Here is a 19,682-nt window from a genome sequence, read left to right as displayed (position 1 = left end):
AACAACTCCCGAGAACCAGCCGATATACCTGGTGGTTCGGTTATGCAGTCCACCAAGTGATTGAGGAACAAAAGTTATTCTTTAAGACGTTGTGGAACAAATTTTGATAGTGACCTCTAGTGATATCTAGTCCTAAAATTAGCAGCAAAACAGAGCATTGGTTGCTGGAAAAGACTGATGCTACCAGAATCTGCACGATATGCTTGACATGCAGGTAGCAGGAAACATTTATTGCCTTGTCAAGTCTCGCAACCTTTCAACTCAGGACACTGACAGTTTGAGAGAGGTTACAGGACTAAGCAACGAGGTCATCATCAGTCCCAAGGTTCAAAAGTTAAATGCATAAGATAGAGCTGCCTGCAAAAAGTGCGCGGTTCCCGTCAGAGGGGTCAAACTATAAAGTGATGAAGCTAAAAACACACTCACTCACTCACTCACTCACACACAGTAGAACAAATAAAAGGATAGGGCAGATCTAAAAACTGAGGGATAAAAGAGCTGTCTTTGAAGGAGGAGTGATCATGGGTCCCAGACCCAGAAAACATGAAGAGAGGCTCCAACTACAACCACCCTGTTCAAACAAATTTCGGGCTTGCAGCCGGTCGTCGTTCAATACTTCGCACGATATTTCAACTGGGCACCTGCCAGTAATCTTCAGGTGGGCCATCGCACACTGGCGAAAACGTCCTCCGTTCCACAATATATAGCGTACTGTAACTATTCTGCGCATGCGTCGAAAACTTGATAGTTGAACCACACTGCCCGCCGGCAGTGCCCTCGCTTGTGGATAGCGGAACTCAGTCGCCCTCTGCGTTGCTGTTTCTCACGGTCGTCGACGCACTCTGTCGTCTTCGATTTGAGCAAATCGTGGAGATGATGTGATTCCATGCACTATCCAGCTGGTAGCCGCTGTCACGGTTTAACAGATTTTCTGCCAGTCATATTTCTACGGATTCTTTAATAATGGAGTCCCAGAAAGATGTTGCTGTGGACAAAATCATTGTTTTCTCATACTCCATTGAATGTCCAGTAGAAATACAATGTTCAGCAATAGCGGACTTTCTTGGCTGCAAAAGGCGGGTGTAACGATGTTCAGTGCAGCGTTCTTTCACGGTGCGTGTGGTTTGACCTATGTAAGCCATGCCACATTGGCACGGTATCTTGTAAATTCCGGCCTTTCGTAGTAACAGATTGTCTGTAACTGATCCCACAAGGTCTGCAATCTTCGATGGTGGGCGGAAAACCACTTTTACCTGAAATTTTCGGAGGATTCTTGCTATTTTAAACGAAGTGTTGCCAACGAAAGGAAGAAAAGCTAAAGATTGTTCCGGCATGTTCTCCTCTTTATTCACTTCCTGCTTCTTAGTTTTAACTGTTAGTGCCCTATTAATCTGCCGGATGGAATACCCATTTTTGCTGAATACTGTCTTTAGATGGGCGAGTTCTTGAGGTAAGCTATCTAGATCTGAGACAGTATGAGCTCTATGAACAAGTGTTTTAAGCAAACTCATGGTTTGCGATGGGTGATTGCAACTCTATGCTTGCAGGTACAAATCAGTATGAGTGGGTTTCCGGTAAACTGAATGCCCTAGAGAACCATCATTCTTCCTTCGAACCAGGACATCCACGAAAGGCAAACAACCATCTTTCTCTATTTCCATGTTGAACAGGATGTTGCTAAGAATGGAGTTGAGGTGATGTAGAAACTCCATTAATTTATCTTCTCCATGAGGCCACACTATGAAAGTGTCATCCACATACCACCAAAAAACTGTTGCCTTCAGGGCAGCTGATTCAAGCACTCTCTCTTCAAAATCCTCCATAAAAATGTTGGCCACCAAAGGAGACAGGGGACTACCCATGGTGACACCGTCAGTCTGTTCAAAATATTCTTGATTAAACATAAAATAAGTTGAGGAAAGAGCGTGCCTGAACAAAGCGGTGATATAAACAGGAAACATGTTACCAATCAGTGTCAAAGAATCTGCAAGAGGAACTTTTGTAAAAAGTGAGACCACATCAAAACTTACTAGAAGATCTACACGGCTAAGACGAAAAGCCCCCAGTCTATTGATAAAATCAGCTGAGTTTCGTATGTGATTTGAGCACTTGCCTACGAAAGGTCTCAGTAAGGAAGCGAGATGTTTAGCTAAATCATATGTAGAAGCTCCAATGTTGCTCACTATTGGACGCAGAGGAAGACCCTCTTTATGAATCTTTGGAAGGCCATACAGTCTTGGAGGTACACAACCATGTGGTCTTAACCTCTTGATGGTCTCTTGCAGTAAGGAGGAGGAATTTAATAGTGCTGAAGTTTTTCGCTGCACACATCCTGTAGGTTCGTAATCAATCCTCCTACAGGTAGAGTCACTTAGCAGACCATACATCTTATCTTTATACACACCACGAGGTACCAAAACAGTTGCATTACCTCTGTCAGCTTTAAATACCACGACGTCAGGGTCCTCTCTCAGATTTCGTAATGCAGCCCTTTCTGCAGTAATTTAACCTCTGTCAGCAGACACTTTTGTGTGCACTGTGTTTTGTTGTTGTAAATGGTGCATTTATTTCAGTGTTACTCTCTTTCCTTTTTTTTATTGCTGCAGTAATATTCTGCAGTAGTGGGTTGAAGTAAAATTCTTAGTTAGAGTATCAGTACTTACTTCTCAAAACCACAAAAATTAAACTGCTGAAGACTAAAACATTGGCAAATTCTCAGAATTTAAAATATGGCCCCCATTTTTCCCTGAATGAAAAAGTTCCCAGGTTTTCCCGGATTTCCTGGGGCATATACACACTGCAACCCAGACATTGAATGACTGGTGGGACAGGAACCGGTAAATATAAATCAGCAGGAAGTCCTAAAGGTCCCTTCCAAGTAGCATGAGGAGGATACAGTGGCACCAAGCTGTGTTGTACGCTTTGTGATCAACTGCGAAAAGATTGTTCCACTAAGAAAAGGCCTGCTGAACTGCAGTTTCCAATTGAAGCAGATGATCAATTTGAGAACCTCCCTCGAACAAAGCCACATTGGTAATGAGATAAAAGGCCAAGATTCAAGGACCAAATCAAGTCTATGAGCCACCATCCATTCTAGTAACTTGCAGAGAACATGGGTCAGGCTGACTGGCTGGTAACTACCAAGGGACAATGGATCCTTGCCAGGCTTAAGGACAGGAATGACAATACTGTCTCTCCACTGAGGGGGTAAAATGACTTGGAGCCAAATATGGTTAAACATTTGGAAAGCTATTGTCTTAGAGGAGGACTTAGGTGCTGAAGCAAATGGTTGTGTGTGGAATCAGGGCCAGGAGCTGAATCATGAGACAAAGAGTGCCAGTAGAAGCTCCCATTCAGTGGAACGTTCACTGTAGGATTCTGTCTGACAAGGGGTAAAACATAAGCGGGAAGCTTCTGTCTGCAGTTTACAGAGGGGGAAAGCAACTGGATAGAAGGCTAATGCCCATGCCTGTGCAAAATGGGTCGCAAGGTATTCTGGAATAACTGATGGAGCTGTACAAAGGCCACCTGGAAGAGCAAAGCCATGGAGGGAGCATATGGTGCAGAGTACAGCCCACTGCCATGATGAAGGGACAGAAGAACCTAGACACGAGGCAAAGCATTTCCAAAATACCTGTTTGCTCCATCTGATTAACAGGCTGTGGCACGAAGACATTTAAAGATAATAAGACTGGTGGCGGACAGGTGCTGCTTAAGATGTTGCAAGCCCTGACGACAGTCATGGACAGGGGAGGCAATGGTCGTTCTCCATGGAACTGGCAGAGGCAAATGGGGCCTTTTAAGTGGAGAATGGCAATGTCAATTATCTTATCGGAAAGATCACAGACAACTATCAATACAACCCGATAAGGAAGGTGGAAACACAACCTGGGAGGTATACAGAGACCAATCAGTATGATGGAAAGTCCAGTGGGGTCACCTGGTCATCGGGAGGTGGGAAGAGAATGAGAGAATCAAAAGGAAGTGGCCACTATCACAGAGGACATTGTTTGGCACAGCCACTGTAAGGAAGGAAGAAGGGGAGGGGAATAGAGAGGGAGATCAATGGCAGAGAAAGTGCCATGTTGTCGTCGTCGTCTTCAGTCCTGAGACTGGTTTGATGCAGCTCTCCATGCTACTCTATCCTGTGCAAGCTTCATCTGCCAGTACTTACTGCAACCTACATCCTTCTGAATCTGCTTAGTGTATTCATCTCTTGGTCTCCCTCTATGATTTTTACCCTCCACGTTGCCCTCCAACACTAAACTGGTGATCCCTTGATGCCTCAGAACATGCCCTACCAGCCGATCCCTTCTTCCAGTCAAGTTGTGCCACAAATTTCTCTTCTCTCCAATTCTATTCAATACCTCCTCAGTAGTTATGTGTTCTACCCATCTAATCTTCAGCATTCTTCTGTAGCACCACATTTCAAAAGCTTCTATTCTTGTCTAAACTATTTATCATCCACGTTTCACTTCCATACATGGCTACACTCCATACAAATACTTTCAGAAACGACTTCTTGACACTTAAATCTATACTTGATGTTAACAAATTTCTCTTCTTCAGAAATGCTTTCCTTGCCATTGCCAGTCTACGTTTTACATCCTCTCTACTTCGACCATCATCAGTTATTGTGCTTCCCAAATAGCAAAACTCCCTTACTACTTTAAGTGTCTCATTTCCTAATCTAATTCCGGCAGCATCAACCAATTTAATTCAACTACATTCCATTATCCCCCTTTCAAGACACTCTCCATTCTGTTCAACTGCTCATCCAAGTCCTTTGCTGTCTCTGACAGAATTACAATGTCATCGGCGAACCGCAAAGTTTTTATTTCTTCTCCGTAGATTTTTACTCCTACTCTGAATTATTCTATTGTTTCCTTTACTGCTTGCTCAATATACAGATTGAATAACATCGGGGATAGCTACAACCCTGTCACACTCCCTTTCCAACCACTGCTTCCCTTTCATGCCCCTCGACTGTTATAACTGCCATCTGGTTTCTGTACAAATTGTAAATAGCCTTTCGCTCCCTGTATTTTACCCCTGCCACCTTTAGAATTTGAAAGAGAGTATTCCAGTCAACATTGTCAAAAGCTTTCTCTAAGTCTACAAATGCTAGAAACGTAGGTTTGCCTTTCCTTAATCTTTCTTTTAAGATAAGTCGTTGGGTCAGTATTGCCTCACGTGTTCCAAAATTTCTACGGAATACAAACTAATCTTCTCCGAGGTCGGCTTCTACCAGTTTTTCCATTCGTCTGTAAAGAATTTGTGTTTGTATTTTGCAGCTGTGACTTATTAAACTGATAGTTCGGTAATTTTCACATCTGTCAACACTTGTTTCTTTGGGATTGTAATTATTATATTCTTCTTGAAGTCTGAGGGAATTTCGCCTGTCTCATACATCTTGCTCACCAGATGGTAGAGTTTTGTCAGGACTGGCTCTCCCAAGGCTGTCAGAAGTTCTAATGAAATGTTGTCTACTCACGGGGCCTTGTTTCAACTTAGGTCTTTCAGTGCTCTGTCAAACTCTTCACGCAGTATCATATCTCGCATTTCATCTTCATCTACCTCCTCTTCCATTTCCACAATATTGTCCTCAAGAACATCGCCCCTGTATAGACCCTCTATATACTCCTTCCACCTTTCTGCTTTCCCTTCTTTGCTTAGAACTGGGTTTCCATCTGAGCTCTTCATATTCATGCAAGTGGTTCTCTTTTCTCCGAAGGTCTCCAATTTTCCTGTAGGCAGTATCTATCTTACCCCTCGTGAGAAGCCTCTACATCCTTACATTTGTCCTACATCCATCCCTGCTTAGCCATTTTCCACTTCCTGTCGATCTCATTTTTGAGACGTTTGTATTCCTTTTTGCCTGCTTAACTTACTGCATTTTTGTATTTTCTCCTTTCATCAATTTAATTCAGTATCTCTTCCATTACCCAAGGATTTCTACTAGCCCTCGTCTTTTTACCTACTTGATCCTCTGCTGCCTTCACTATTTCATTCCTCAAAGCTACCCATTCTTCTTCTACTGTATTTCTTTCTCCCATTCCTGTCAATTGTTCCCTTATGCTCTCCCTGAAACACTGTACAACCTCCGATTCTTTCAATTTATCCAGGTCCCATCTCCTTAAATTCCCACCTTTTTGCAGTTTCTTCAGTTTTAATCTACAGTTCATTACCAATAGATTGTGGTCAGAGCCCACATCTGCCCCTGGAAATGTCTTACAATTTAAAATCTGGTTCCTAAGTCTCTGTCTTACCATCTATCTGAAACCTTCTAGTATCTCCAGGGTTCTTCCATGTATACAACCTTCTTTCATGATTCTTGAACGAAGTGTTAGCTATGATTAAGTTATGCTCTGTGCAAAATTCTACCAGGCCGCTTCCTCTTGCATTTCTTAGCCCCAATCCATATTCACCTACTACGTTTCCTTCTCTTCCTTTTCCTACTGTCGAATTCCAGTCACCCATGACTATTAAATTTTCGTCTCCCTTCACTACCTGAATAATTTCTTTTATCTCATCATACATTTCATCAATTTCTTCATCATCTGCAGAGCTAGTTGATATATAAACTTGTACTACTGTAGTAGGCGTGGGCTTCGTGTATCTTGGCCACAATAATGCGTTCACACGCTAAAATACATAGGGGAACCTTCGTTAAGAAGGCACAGGTCATGGTCCACAAGAAGCTTGTCAATGAGGAGCCCTCCACTAGATGAAAAAGCCTGCCCTCACAAAGGGTGATCATTTAAAACACCAAGGAGGAAGATGGGGTGGGGGAGGGGGGTGAGTTGCTGAGGGAGGATAGTTAGGGCAGCAGATGTAGGCAGCTTGTCGACACGGAGATAGGGATTGTAAAGTTTGACCACAGGGCCCAAGTGGACCCAGATGGCAACTGCTTCCAATGTGGTACGTACTGGGATCCATGTACTAACAATATCCATATGGACTAACGTGCATGCACCATTGGGAGCCCTTGAAGGGCCGACCTGGTTCAGACCGAAAGCATACAACCCACGATCGATCAGTGAGTCAGCACCAATAAAATGAGATTACTGGAGAAAGACACAAGCTGTTGAGGAAAAGGCATTGGGGATTGCAACTATGGGAGGTGACTGTAGTATCCACTACAGTTCCATTGAATAAGCAAGGAGCTGTTATCCAGACACCAACGAGGACCGGGTGACATCTATAAGTAAGATGTCAGACTCAGGTTGTGAGGGGGAAGGTGGGTCCTCTGGAGCCCCCAGGGGGCCTTGTCCTGGGACTAATGATTCTTCTTTTTCTCTTATATAGATTGAGGAGGGCTGGGAACTGAGGTTTGGTTTTGATTTTGTTTTGCTTTAGGGTGCAAAAAACAACTGGGGTCATACACACCCAAGTCAAAACTGTACAACACGAAGACAGAGAGGAGTTAAAAATGACTGTGTGTCAGTCCCAATTGACACAATAGAAGACAGCCAAAATTAGACACGTGGAAAAAGGGCTAAAAAAGAATCCATACAGAAACAGAGGTCCAAATTAAAAAGTAAATAGCTTTCACCATACTGCTTTGGAGAATAAAAAGTAAATAGCTTTCACCATACTGCTTTGGAGAATAGAAAGTAAAACGCAGTCGACACCCCTCGCATCATTTGCTAAAATGGCCGATAACTCAGATGGCAAACCCAAGCAGTTAAAAAATGGGCATTCCATCAGGAAGTGGCAGACAGTTGAGACTTGGGCACAATGTGTACAAAGTGGTGGGGTAGTGCCACTTATCAAATGACAATAGCTAAAAAGGCAGTGCCCAACACACAGCCTAGTTAAAATGACCACCTCCCGCCGGGAGGGAGGGCTGAGAGGAGGCCGTCCAAGCCACTGGGAGAGGCTTAATAATCCTGAACTTATTCCCATGAAGGGAGGACCAATGGCAGTGCCAAAGGGACACCGCCTCTTGACGGGGCAACACAGAGATTATTAGAGGGAATATAGGAACTAGTGGGCTGAGTTAAGAGGACTGCAGCCTTGGCAGCAGCATCAGCAGCCTCGTTTCTTGGCAAACCAACATGACCAGGAACCCACAGAAACATCACACCGGCTCCACCAAGAGTGAGCAAGTGACAGTTTTCCTGGACCTGCTGCACTGAGGAATGGGCAGTGTACAGCTCTCCTAGATTGTGAAGGGCACTGATAGTCTGAGCAGAGGACACAATTGAAAAGGCTGTGTCATCGGATGTGCTCCGTGGCCTGATACAGGGCGAAGAGCACTGCAGTAAATACTGAGCAGTGTGCTGGAAGCTGATGCTGAAATACACAGGTGCCAATGACGAAGGCACACCCGACCCTACAGGCAGTCCGAGAGCCATCAGTGTATCACGAAGTGACTATCACGAAGTGACTATCACGAAGTGACTATCACGAAGTGACTATCACGAAGTGACTATCACGAAGTGACTATCACGAAGTGACTATCACGAAGTGACTATCACGAAGTGACTATCACGAAGTGACTATCACGAAGTGACTATCACGAAGTGACTATCACGAAGTTCCATGCGAAGGTTGTGAAACTGAAGGTGATTGAGGCTGGAGCAGTGTCCTTAGGAAGTGAGTGAAGGCCAAGGTTAACATAGGCCGCTTCATGAAGCCAAGGTGGTGAAGGGTTCTCACCAATCAGGAAAGGTGCAGGTAGTGCGAAGTTAAGCCACCGTACCAAGTGCCGAAAGCTGACACCATGAGGTAATAGGGAAGAGGGATGTGACCCATAGTGGCGATCAAAGGAATCATCAAAGGAGGCGGCATAGGATGGGCGACTACGCATGACAGACAAATGGCACGCATACCTGTTGAGGAGAAAGTCACGGCAGTAGGACAGTGGTAGTTCAGCAGTTTCAGCAAACAGAATCAACTGGGCTAGTGTAAAGGGAGCCTGTGGCCAAACAGATGCCATGATGGATAGTGTTGAGACGGCATAAGAGGTATCATGTGCATACCGATAAAGCACCCATGGTCTAGTTTCGAACAGACAAGGGACCGGTACAAACGGAGGAGGGTGATTCGATCAGCACCACCGGAAGTACCATTGAGGACACACAGGACATTGAGGAACTGCATACAGCGGGCTGTCAGGTAAGACACATGGGAGGACCAAGAGTGTTTCCTATCGAGCATGAGCCCAAGGAATTTCGTAGTTTCAATGAATGGAAGGGCAACAGGCCCAAGATGGTGGGAGAAACCATTTGCCTCGTCAGAAATTCATACAGATGGTTTTGTCAGTGGAAAAGTGAAAGCCATTGTCGATGCTCCAGGAGTAAAGAATCAAGACATCGCTGAAGACGCCACTCAGTGAGACAGGTCCGTCGAGAACTGCAATAGATGGCAAAATCATCAACAAAAAGGGAGCCAGAGATGCCCCATGGGAGACAGGCCATTATAGGGTTAACGGCAATAGCAAAGAGGACGATGCTCGGGACGTAACCCTGAGTCACACCATAAAACTCTGTATTTTACAAATGCCTGAAGGAAACAGGGCAGGCGGCCACGGAAGCCCCATGTGTGAAGAGTACAGCACATACCAATTCTCCAGCAGGTGTCGCAGGACTCCTCCAAATTGAAAAACACGGCCACAGTCTGTGATTTCTGCAGAAAACCAGGTTTTTTTCCTTACTGGGCTTAGGTATGGGTATGACAGTGGCTTCACGTCAGCGTACGAGAAATGTGCCTTCGGCCCAGATGTGGTTGTACATGTTAAACAGAAAGTGCTTGCCCGCAAGAGAAAGGTGCTGCAACATCTGAATGTGGATGGCGTCTGGCCCTGGGGTGGAGAAGCAGGATGAACCAAGAACATGACCTAGCTCCCTCATAGCAAAGGCAGCATAGCAGCACTCACAATTCGAAGAAGAGAAGGGTATCGCCCGAGCCGCCTCTGCTCATTTCCGATGGAGGGAGGTAGGGTGGTAGTGGGAAGAGCTCGAAACTTCTGCAAAATGGCTGCCCGAGATGTTGGAGATAGCAATAGGGTCTATGATGACATCATCTGCTACTGTCTGGCTGGAAATTGGGGAATGATTCTTGGTCCCAGAGAGCCATCTGAGTTGGCCCACATGACAGAGGAAGGGCTGGAACTATTAAAAGAACTGATACATGAAATCCATCAAGCTCTTTTGATATCCTGTAGAATGAAACGACACTTTGCACACATCTGTTTATTATGAATACAGTTTGTCACTGTAGGATAACTGTCAAAACCACGGAGAGCATGTCTCCGTGCGTGAATTGGCTCACAGCATGCTTCAGTCCACCAAGGGACTGGGACATGACATGTTAAAGACGAAGTGCAAGGAATGGAACGTTCTGCAGCAGTAAGAAAAAAGTTTGCAAGATATTCCACCTGGTCACCACAACTGGGGAAATCTCATTCTTCAAAGGTCGCCAGGGAGGAGGAACGCTGCCAGTCAGCCTTAGTAAGCTGTCATTTGGGTGTGCACGAGGATGAGGTAGGAATCAGCAAACGGATGGCACACTGGAAATGGTTGCTTGAGTAGGTGTATGAAAGAAAGGACCACTAAAGACAATGGGCAAGATGGGCAGTGCAGAAGGGTAGGTCCAAATGGGAATAGGTGCGCGAGGAGTCTGAAAGGAAAGTGGGTGCTCCAATGTTAAGGCAGAAGAGGTTAAGTTGGTTAAGAAGGTCAGCCAAGAGGGCACCTCTCTGACAGGTCTTGGGAGAACCCCAAAGGGGATGATGCGCATTAAAGTCACCAAGTAGCAAAAATGGAGGGCAGCTGCCCAATAAGCTGAAGAAAGTCTGCCCAGGTGGCATCGAATGACGGAGGGACATAAATGGTACAGAGGGAAAAAGTCAGGTGGGGAAGCAAAAGGAAAACTGCAACAGCTTGAAGATAGGTAAGTCGGGGAGATGGGTTGATTATGAATGTCATCCTGTATGAGCAGCATGACGCCCCCATGAGATGGAATGCTGACCTCAGGGGGAAGGTCAAAATGAATTGATAAGAAATGTGGAAGCTCAAAGCGGTCATGAGGGCACAATTTCGTTTCCTGAAGGCAGAGTACAAGGGGATGCTGCAAAGTTAAAAGCAGCAATAAATGCTCTTTGTGGGACCGAAGGCCGCAAACGTTCCATTGGAAGAGAGTCATGATGAGGAAGAGATGTAGGATGTCGCATCGACAGCTGCTAAGTGATAGCGGGTGAAGAGTCACTACTACAGGGCACAGAAGCAGGAGGATCCTGCTCCATGGGATCCACAGAAGCATCGGCTTGCTTGTATGGTCACTCTGTTGAGTTCAACGCTGAAAAACGGTTGGTGGTGTACACTGGCAACATGGAGGCTGGCCGGACTAAGGTATCACGTGGCGACACCGCTGAAGAGGATCTTCGAGTTGGTGAAGGAGAAGACCGTTTGCCTTTGGTGGACTTCTTTGAGCCTTTCCAGTTAGAGGAAGTCTCTGGTGGTGTTTGGCTGGAGGGACGGAGGAAGTCTTCATGGGAATACTCTTCATGTCCTTTCTGGCCTACCGGTTGTATAGCTGGTGGCTTCACCCCTTGAGGCAAGCATTTGAAAGCTTGTTGCACAGCTGGAGAGGGGTGGGGGGATGGCGATGCTACCTTGACACTGGGCGATTTCACAACCTCAGAGCAAAATTGCAGGTCACATGTCTGTGTGGCCATGTCCTTCATAGAGTGAAGTGTAACAAGAAAAGAACTACAGGGGCCTATGGCAGAACGCAGGGTTTGCGACTAGCCAGTAACTTGCAAGTGACTGGGTAAGGCACTTTTTCCTTTCCCTGGATCTCTTGGACAGCCCGATCATCGAGATACATGGGACAATCCCGAGAGGAGGCGGCATGGCTGCCATTGTAGTCGGTACAACAGGGAGGAGGAGGAGGAGGAGGCAGACAATCGCCCTCATGTGCATCCCTACCACAGGTTACGCATTTGGCTGGGTGTCTACAAGACATTCTAGTGTGGTTGAACCGATGACACTGGTAGCAGCACATCAGGTTCAGGAAGTATGGCCAGACCGTGATAATTTCATAGCCTACTTTGATCTTGGATGGAAGTACCACTCTAACAAGGGTGAGGAAAAGAGTGCTGGTGGGCACTAAGGAGGAAGCTACCTTTTTCATTACACAATGGACAGCAATGACACACTCATCGGAGGGGTAAGTTTGGATTTCGACCTCTGTTAGACTGACGGGCAGCCTGGTGTAAATTATACCCCGGGAAGAATTAAAAGTTCTATGGGCCTTGACGTAACAGAGTAGTCATGGAGAAGCAAGGCAGCAAGTAGTAGTTGTGCTTGAGAATCAGAAGTAGTCTCCAAAAGCAAAGCGCCATTCCATAAACGAGAGCACGATTTCACACGGCCGGCAACTGCATTAACATCTTTCTGAATAATAAACTGATTTAAGGTGGCAAAGGACTGACCATCTTGAGTATGTGAGACCACAAGGAACCGGGATGTAGCAGGAAGGGTCTTTGAATCATTAACCTCATTACGTATACATTTCACACATATTGATTGGGAAGATGATTGACTCATTGCGAGAAAATCCCCATCATTGCCAGCATCTCCGATGGCGCGCTCCTTCCAACTGGGGTCCCCATCACTAGGCGGCGCACCCACCTTCCGTCATGTTCACACCTGAGGTCACACCTCCAGAACACCTGACAGAGGGACCTATCGGCAATTTAGGAAGGTTGCAGCTCAGGCAATCACCCCTCTCTGGGCCTGGCCTGTACCAGGGGGTATTTGCGAACCCTAACTGTCGACCGGGGCTGGGAATTACGCATTATCCAGTCACCTGTTATGCATCAGACGCCTGGGCTGGCCTTCAGGAGTGCACAGGGAGGAAGAAGAAAAAGAGGAACCTCAAACGCCAAAGTGGAGAAATGAGAGGAGAAAGGAAACAAAGGTAAGACTGTTTTACGTTAGCCACAGACAATGCAGAACATCCCAATAACATCCCAGACATGTTCCTGAAGGGAGGGGAAAAAGAATATCAAGAGGATAGACATGGAGCACAGAAGGGAAAAAATGCTGCAAAGGCTGGGGCTCCGTGGTAGCCAAGCACGAACCCGCAAAAGAGTGGCGAGTCCCCTGGAGGTGGGAGGGGGAGAACAGAGGGAGATCAGCCTTTTGCAGCTCTGGAACTGGAAGAAAGTGGATGATCTTGGGGCACACTGACTACGGGTCCCATGGCCGAATTGTATTAGCAGGCCTCTGGTCTGAGACACTGGGAGGAAGGATCCCAGGAGGAGCCCAATCACCGGCAGGCATCCAAGAAGGGGGACACTACTACTGCTGGGCAGGGGGAGTGGCACCTGGGGGGAAGAGTGAGAGAACTGCAGGGGAGGGTGAGAGGAGAGGAGGATGGGGCTGGAATGAGGAAGAGTGAGGAGAGGGTAAGTACATAACTGAGACGAAGGTAGAAGTCATTGACACAAGATGAAATCTGTCAAATTTCTAACGATCCTCAAAGTAAGATAAATGATCATAAGAGTTAGGGTCTTTTATCTTCTTTTCTTTCTTTCTTATAAGCCAGACAAGTTAGTCAGCATGGAGAATGATGGTCATGGAAATTAACAGACAGGGATGGTGAAAAACAGGTGTTCCCTCATGTCGTGGGTGTCCACAGTTGCCATAGAGATGGTCTGCTGTACACCAGGAAGATGTACCCAAAAAGCGATCATCAAAAGCACTTCATGGGTGATGGGATGTACGGCTTCACATCACAGTGATAACACATAACCTTGACCTCCTCTGGGAGGTTATCTCCCTCAAAAGTCAGAATAAAAGCACCCTGTCATTCCAGATTGGCCCAGAGTTCATCAGTTTGAAGGGTGAGGTTCCATCGAAAAATATCTCCCTGAGTGATATTCAAAGACTGCTGAGGTGTGCTGGACATCAGGATGTGACCATGATAAGTATGAAGAGCTGCAGATTGGGTGGCAGAAGAAGTTTCGATTATCAGGGAACCTGATCACATCTTACTGAGAGAGTACTTCGCCAAACTTATCTGATGTTTTGCACAAAAAATAACAGCTTTGTGGCTGTGAACGTATCCCTGGCTGTCCTAGTACAGACCAGGTGGCGGGGAACGTGTTTCACCCCAAGCTGTTGAGCCTGGCCTTCCTCCCAGGAAGCAACCAGGGAAGGGAAATCGTAAGGTCATAAGCAATCTGTTGCAAACCAAAAAAATGACTGTAGAAAAACAGCCAGATTTTTGGAGTTTCGTGTGTTTCATGTGCAAAGCATCCACACTGATACCACCCACACCGATCAGGGTTTCTCTCCCCGGGCGCCACCCTGCCACAACATGGCCTCTCTGGCACAGTGGCCATTGCTGTCAGTTCTGATGCTCCGGAGTGACAAGCAACCACTCTTAGGCACAATTGGGGAGGCTGTAGTTCAGGTATCATAAGTGTGACCTCTGTTCTCAGGGGCTCAGCCAGATGGGTACGTAACAGCCCCACCACATGCACTAGGTACGTGTGCTAGTGATCTAGCAGGGCAGAGAGAGAAGATAGGGGCTATGCCATGCAAGGAAGAGAGGAAGGAAGAGGGGGGGGGGGGGGGGGGGGGGGGGGAGGTATCCACAACATCAGTGCTAGGGAGGGAATTCTTCCCAAATGGCTCATACTACAGAGAGAATACTCAGAAGTAGAAGTCAAACGCCAAAGGGATGCCAAAATTGAAGCATGAAAGAGAAAAGGCAAGGGGAATGAAACAGCAAGGAATACAGGAAACCAAGTGGATCACAAGGTCGACATAAATAATAGAGGGAACGGAGAGGACCGCAGGGAAGGAGTGAGGACAGGGAGGAAGAGGCACAGGGAAGGAAATGCTGGCCGGGAAGAAAGAACGAGCTGCAACAGCTCGAGGATCCTTGGCCACCATGCACGAACTCACGAAAGAATTGCAAGCCCCTTGGGGAGGGGGGATACATCAACCTATCTAATCCACAAAATAATGGCTGATGCTTCTGCTGCTAAATAAACAAACTTCTTTTACCTAGCCTTGTGCCAGCCTTTCACAGCTTTTATAGTCCAGCAGCTTTTTAGTCCCCTGAAGGTTGAGCAGAGCTCCTTCCAAACCTTTTGTAAAACAGACACATCAAGAAGCAGACAGGCACAATTAAAAGACATGTACATAAAGCTTTTGGCAACGATCTTTATTAGAAAGACACACACACACACACACACACACACACACACACACACACACACACACACACACACACACACACACACACACACCTTTTACATACACAAGTAAGCACTCCTCATGCACCCAAGACAGCCAGTTCCAACATCTTGGACCGGAATAAGCATGGTCTTTGCAATTTTGTTGCTACTTGTCATTTGCACTTGTGTTCACAATATGGAAGTGCTGTATATTTGGGAAGAGATCTGTGATTTTCACCATACTGTACAATTAGTTTTGTTTGTGTGTCAATGCCATTTTCAAGACAAACAGAGCCAAACAAAGGAAGTCATTTGTGTGGTGTTTCACTATGACCCCCCCCCCCCCCTCCACTTGGCAATTTTCTTTTCTACTTCCCACTTGCGTCATCAACTACAAAACCTTTCACATTTGCTCATATATCATTACTCATTATTTCATGCCTTTTCTTTCATTCTTTCCTTCTCCTCTATTTGCTTCTTTTTGTGAGCCCTCTGTCACTTTTCACATCTTGTGTGTTGCTTGCACTTTGTCACTGATTAATCCGCACTTGCTTGTCTCCAAATTCAGGCTCCTCAATTACTTTTTAAATTTAATTCTTGATTACTTCAATTGTTCTAGTCTTTCCTCTTTATTACTATGTGGAGATGCCTCTGTTTTGTTAAGCATTTAATTCTATCCCCCTTTGCTGCTCATTTGGATGTCTATTGTCATCTAATATGGGAAGTTTTTCTTTGGTTTTTCTTAAAGATACAAAAAAAAAAAAAAAAATAAATAAATAAAAAAAAATAAAAAAATTACCAAACACAGAGTGTTACTTACATTCTGCTGCGAATGCATACTTCTTGCCTTACGTAGCCGGTTTTTACAAGCATCCAAATCCAACCTGAAATAGAATTTGAAGAGTGGCCTCATTTATGCAAATCAGATCAAGTGTTACAATAATATACCCAGTATCAAAAGACAAATTCCAATATCATTGTTGGATGGGAGGGAAATAGATGCAGCATTTTATGCTACTTCCATTAAGAGATGAAACAACTAAAAAACTAATCAATTGGGGTCCCCCTTCATATGCTCACAAAATTTGTAAATTTAGTAGTTCCAAAATTTATACTAAAGTAAATGTAGGGAAAAAGATTATATATGAACAATTGATGTGTAGATGCCCAAGATACTTTATTTAAAAATCAAATCTGCAACATCTTAAAAATTACTCTCGCTTTCTCTTCTCTGCAGGAATTCTTACAGAAGTCCAAGTGTTTTATAACAGAGAACTCTTATGAAAAATAAATTTCTTTCAAGAAGAGATGCTTACACAACAAAGGAACATACTAATGTAGCAGTGTGAACAAGTAGAACCCTCAAAATAAAATTTTCAGGAAAGTATTATGTTCACAGTCCCCAAGTTAATAACTATAAATGCAACACTGTGCCCCGACGCCAAAAAACAAGCTCTTATCTTGTTTCAATCAGATGTGGTTTAAAAGACAATACCCCTTGACTTTGAAGAAGATAATATTGATTATGGTATGGAAACCAGGCAATATAGTTTCACTTTTCATTTGTATATGTATTTGTTGTTCGATAGCTACGGATGACTACTTCGGCGATTCTGACAAAGTTGTCACTACAGACTGAAGTGCGTTGATTTAAGTCAACACAACTACTCCCTTCAAGCACTGTGCCAACAGTTAACTATGTTGACCATGTAGCACTGTTCATAGCCTTGCACAAGAGACTGAAATGTTAGCTGTTTCTGTCAAGTATAAGTTTACTGTTTTGTGTCAAAATTTTAAGCTAGAGAATATTACAAGAGGAGGCATGAAAACCCTTTAGATAAAAAAGAAAGTAAGAATTCTTGGAAGAGAAAGTGCACTGCAGAACATGAATTAAATTAGCACACAGTTTAGATATCCCATTTCTACGTTGAATACCACCATCAAAAATATTTTGGAAAGTGCAAGTAACCGTGGACTAAATTAAAAAAAAAAACATGTCCATGAACACCATGATGTTTAGTGAAAAGGCACTGAGGGTGGCCAATATACTTTAAATCTAGGACTTCTCTACATCTAAAGGCTGTATTGATAGGTTTAAGAAGCAGTATAATGTGGTGTACAGAACTGAATGTGGCAAAGGAAACAATGCAAACATAAAAACTGTTGGTGAATGGCAGAGTGGTACATTACACAACCTTATACAGTGCTATAAACTGAAGGACATCTTCAAGACACACTAAATTTTTCTCTTTCACCATCCTTCCAAACAAAACACTTGTCTTTAAGGTGAAAATTTCAATGGAAGGAGAAACAGTCAAGTCTGCCTTACAGTAATGCCCAGCACAAATGCTGATAGTCCTCAAAAAATTAAACTATTTGTGATTGGTGAATCAAAACCCCACATCATATGAAACTATTAAAAAATGTTTCCCACGAACTAAAGTGCCAATAACAAAGTGTGGATGACATCATCACAACTATTACATAAGCAAATGCATAGCCCTGATGCAAGGAACCTATAACAGGAAATTTTTTGTGTCTGTAGATTCTTGCCCTGGACATTCAGTGCAGTTAGAGTACCTGCCACCAAACTGAACAAGCAAATGGCAGCCCTTGGATTTAGGAGTTATCTGCATCTTCAAAACTTATTACACAAAAGCTATTGCACAGAAGGCATTGAGTCTGATGGAAGATGGAAAAGACACTGCCATCTTTAAAGTGTCAATTTTTAATACTTTGCACTGTCCTACCAGGCATGGACAGAGGTTATGGAATCCGTCACCATCTACTTTTGAAGAGCATGTTTCATTCTAGCAGATTAAGGAAATGGATCTGACAAACCAGATCGTAATAACAACAAAACTGACTACTGCTTTATCATGGCAAACACTGGAATATCTAGTGCGAGATTTCCTACATGCTAACTACACTGTTGTCACTATTTAAAGTATATCAATTGAACTTTCATACACAGGAAAACATTGGTGGTGGTGGTGGTGATAGTGGGTTTCCTCTTATTACAGATGGAAATACAGCAGCAAAGACAAGAAAACAATATATTTCTGCTGCAAATGGAGACATCAAAGCTTTCCATTGTGTTTATGAATTTTAAAACCGCACTGAAAAAATTCACCGAAAGAATTAAAACAATCAAAAACTTGGGATTTTTTATTAAGAAGTAGGACCTATTTTATCTAGTATTTCAGTATGTCTCATTTATCTAAGACTAACCAAATTAAAGGCAGAATAATGGGACACGAGGGTAAGTTACATATATGAGGTCAAAAATGCGATGCAAAATATGTTTCTTCTTCATTGTTCCTCAATAACAACCCAAGCTATTTGTTTGAGGTGTTCAGAGAACAAATGCTACAGCATTTCTGAAATCTCCTTTATCTCCTTTACACTACCCTTTTTATACAGTTCAGCAGGGAAAGGGGATGGAGTGAGTGGTTGAGAGAGAGTGAGTGAGTGAGTGAGTGAGTGATGGTGGTAGTTATTATTATTATTATTATTATTATTATTATTATTATTATTATTATTATTACTATTCCTCTTTCCTGTCTCAGACGTTAGTCTGGTTAAAAATAGAAAGTTACGCAGACCTTGATCAAGCGTGACTTCCTTTTAACTGTGTGGTATATGTTACATTGCATTTAGGAACTTTCGGGTAATTGAACATGTATCAATAATTACAGATTTCTGTAGTTGTATATATACGTTTGGATGTAGCTGTATTGCGTTGATGTACTGGTGGATATTGTGTGGTGACTCCTGTAGTTGATAGTATAATTGGCATGATGTCAACTTTATCCTGATGCCACATGTCAGACTTCCTCAGCCAGTTGGATGTATTTTTCAATTTTTTCTCCTGTTTTCTTCTGTATATTTGTTGTATTGGGTATGGATATTTCGATTAGTTGTGTTAAACTTCTTCTTTTTATTGGTGAGTATGATGTCAGATTTGTTATGCGGTGTTGTTTTATCAGTTATAATAGTTCTGTTCCAGTATAATTTGTATTCATCATTCTCCAGTACATTTTGTGGTGCATGCTTGTATGTGGGGACGTGTTGTTTTATTAGTTTATGTTGTATGGCAAGTTGTTGATGTATTATTTTTGCTACATTGTCATGTCTTCTGGGGTATTCAGTATTTGCTAGTATTGTACATCCGCTTGTGATGTGATCTACTGTTGCTACTTGTTGTTTGTAAAGTCGGCATTTATCTGTTGTGGTATTGGGATCTTTAATAATATGCTTGCTGTAATATCTGGTGTTTATTGTTTGATCCTGTATTGCAATCGTGAATCCTTCCATCTCACTGTATATATTGCCTTTTCTTAGCCATGTGTTGGATGCGTCTTGATCGATGCGTGACTGTGTTAGATGATACGGGTGCTTGCCATGTATTGTTTTCTTTTTCCAATTTACTTTCTTCGTATCTGTTGATGTTATGTGATCTAAAGGGTTGTAGAAGTGG

The 19,682-nt window shown here is 43.8% G+C and overlaps 1 protein-coding gene across 3 annotated transcripts in view; it reads right to left on the bottom strand.

The window, feature by feature from the left end:
- LOC126485097 (endophilin-B1) overlaps nt 1-19,682 on the bottom strand; it is a 233,001-nt gene that overhangs the window by 126,581 nt on the left and 86,738 nt on the right. For all 3 annotated transcript variants that reach the window (XM_050108715.1, XM_050108717.1, XM_050108716.1), the window contains exon 5: nt 16,023-16,086. In XM_050108715.1, the coding sequence (XP_049964672.1) occupies nt 16,023-16,086 (64 nt within the window). The remainder of the gene's footprint in view (nt 1-16,022; nt 16,087-19,682) is intronic.

The sequence above is a fragment of the Schistocerca serialis genome, chromosome 6 (genome assembly GCF_023864345.2).
Source record: "Schistocerca serialis cubense isolate TAMUIC-IGC-003099 chromosome 6, iqSchSeri2.2, whole genome shotgun sequence".
NCBI lineage: Eukaryota > Metazoa > Arthropoda > Insecta > Orthoptera > Acrididae > Schistocerca > Schistocerca serialis.
Note: the sequence above shows the minus strand (reverse complement) of the source record. Positions and strands in the feature narration are given on the sequence as shown.